Source organism: Aplysia californica, unplaced genomic scaffold, assembly GCF_000002075.1.
Source record: "Aplysia californica isolate F4 #8 unplaced genomic scaffold, AplCal3.0 scaffold00233, whole genome shotgun sequence".
In the NCBI taxonomy this organism is placed as follows: Eukaryota; Metazoa; Mollusca; class Gastropoda; order Aplysiida; family Aplysiidae; genus Aplysia; species Aplysia californica.
Window position 1 is genome coordinate 601603 of NW_004797503.1, and position 2704 is coordinate 604306.

A 2704-nucleotide genomic window follows, 5' to 3' on the forward strand; every position below is an offset into this window, starting at 1 on the left:
ATAATAATAATAATAATAATAATAATAATAATGATGATGATGATGATAATGATAATAATACTATTTTGCTTTTATTCTTCTTTTTTACCAGCTTCACAGTCGTAGATGACGGCTACCCTCTTGAGCTGGTAGTAGCTGAGCATGTCTACAGAGGCACGCGCTAGGGCGTGAGCACTGGGGAACAGCTGGATCAGGTACGGCGTCTCTGATTGGCTGGCCGGCGTCAGTGACGTCACGAAGTACGGGATGCGCAGGTGCTCCGTAGCGATGGCGTATGTGCTGCTGTAGGGGCCGATGATGGCCGAGGGTTTGAGGGCTCTTAGCGCTCGGAGACCTGAAAAAAGAGGGAGGGGCGAAGGGGAGGGGGAGGACGGGATGTTGTTCAATTTATAGACGGTAGTAAACAAATATAAAGGGACTTGGATATATATAGGGTAGGGAATATTATAACTTTATGGGTCTAACGCCCTTATCGACACTATTAGGTTATGGAAGAAGTTGGATCTCCAAATTATGTAAGCTCCATGCCCGATAGGACCAAGAGAAACGGGTTTGAAAGCCTTGAGAACTTCATTTTAAAAGTATTAGTGTACAGTGACAGAGTTTAGATGTCATGTTTAGAGACAAACAGACAGACATATGATGAACGGAAGAAGAAATTAAGCTTTTTTTTGTATTTCATGTTTGTAAAAGCATATCACACCATCATGCCCCTTTTCCACACAAATTGTAAGATCGTGCAGCGGCAGATATGTACCTCCAAAAACAAAGAAAAATATAAAAGAAGTTTTTTACCATCTAGCATAAGGCTTTTGTCAGAATGAGCATAGATGAGTGTTGCTCCTAGAGTACGTATGTATATATATATATATATAAACCCAAAGGTCTTGTATTTAAATTCCTGCATGTGTTTGAATGATGCATTTGATGTGAATGTACTTTTGGTCAATTTACTTCTCTTCTCATATTGAATCTTAAAGAGAGTAATATATATTTTCATTTTATTATGTATACCTGCATATGTTTGTACGGTCCTGTTCAGCCAAGGAAAATTCCCCTCAGGGATAATAAAGTACTATCTTATCTTATCTATTATCTCTTATTATTATCAATATTATAGCAATGCACCTTTCTTTGTTTGTAATAAATAGTATAATACTATAATGAGGTAAATGCTTTTCTGTTAATCAAATGTCAGGTAATCTGTGGCACGGCATGCTTCCCATGAAGTTGAGATTAATACCGGATGCTATCAGATCTGCTGGGGTAATGAAAATGTTAATAGAATGGATGCCACGTAAAGCTTGCTGATGAGCTGGAATTGTCGATATATAAAAGCCATTTAATATTAGTTTATTGTTATTACTATTACTTGTCTAGTGGTCAACAGAGGAAAGAGCAAAAGTCAATCTGAGAGTATCTGGTCTAGTTAAATGATGGTTATCATTTAGTGGACACTTGACTAATATGGTCGCTTTTAAGGACAAGCGGGCTAACCCAGATTTCGGGGGTTTCGAGAAATCTTCACCTTCTCCCAAAGTGGGCATTGCCCTACCTATAGGAGAAGTTTGGTTTCACTGGTGTGTATATTTGTTTGTTTTTGCTGCTTATTTTTTTATAGCTGCTTTTGTTTTAGGGGGAAAGGTCTGCTAACCCTTTGCCCAACCGACCTTAGTCGCCTTCTACGACATGCGCGGTACGGATACTGTGGTCCTATTCTTTGCTCCCCTGTCTTTTGGACAGGGCCCCGAGAACCACACGGGTGCTCAGGACAGGCTTCGCTGGAGTAATGTTGTTGGTAGCCTGTGCTCCACTGTGAGTTAAAAAAGGGCAAGAGTATATTTGTTTTGTTATAGGGAAAACTCTCCTTGTCTTTTAGAGAAACTGAACAAGGGTCTAAAAACTTTCCTTCGATTTTCTCCAAACAGTATTTTTCAGAATAGCCCCCTTGTGCTCAACCCTATCTGTACGCTCTGTTGTCATTTTGTACCCCCGGGATTGTATTCTTCACATTTTAGAATACTTCTAGTGCGAAGATCTCTTTGAAAATTTCATTAATTCTATTTTAAAAAATCATTTTGACAAACTGCTATAAAAATGGTACGAATTGGATTAACGAGTAAATTTCCGCTTTGGCAAATGAGGGTACAAAGTTCCCCACGCCGGATGGATACTATAGTAAAACGCGACGTACGGATAGGGTTAAAAGCGACGATATAATATAAAACTTCGATAATTCTGGAGTCACCCTCATCCCGCCTACTATCGTGCGTGACCTACCAATTAATTAAGTGTTGCAGTCGGATTCGTCACGGTTATTCCGGGTGTCCTTTGGCACGATCAGGTCGGGTCGGTTTGCTAGCCAGATTTAGGGCACAAAGCGGCTATCGTGGCACACACCGACTCCTCGCCTAAAAAACAAACGCGTTTTTTTTCTGAAAAAGAAATCGTTCACACCGCCCTTCTAGATGTTTTCTCCACGACAAAGAGACAGTCTACGACGCAGACAGAGACAATTGAGTCAGAGACAAAGAGAGAGAGATATACACGGAGAGAGAAAGACGGCTGGGGGAACACAGATCCGATCCCACCAGAAATGGGAACCCTGCAGTATTAGAAGAAGAAGAAGAAGAAAAAGAAGAAGAAGAAGAAGAAGAAGAAGAAGAAGAAGAAGAAGAAGAAGAAGAAGAAGAAGAAGAAGAAG

The 2704-nt window shown here is 40.3% G+C and overlaps 1 protein-coding gene across 1 annotated transcript in view; it reads right to left on the reverse strand.

The window, feature by feature from the left end:
* Positions 1-2704, reverse strand: part of LOC100533315 (glutamate receptor subunit protein GluR6) — a gene marked incomplete in the record, with an annotated part of 155594 nt that overhangs the window by 122631 nt on the left and 30259 nt on the right. The window contains 1 exon segment of the mRNA NM_001204613.1: positions 84-334. Coding sequence (NP_001191542.1) covers positions 84-334 — 251 coding nt within the window.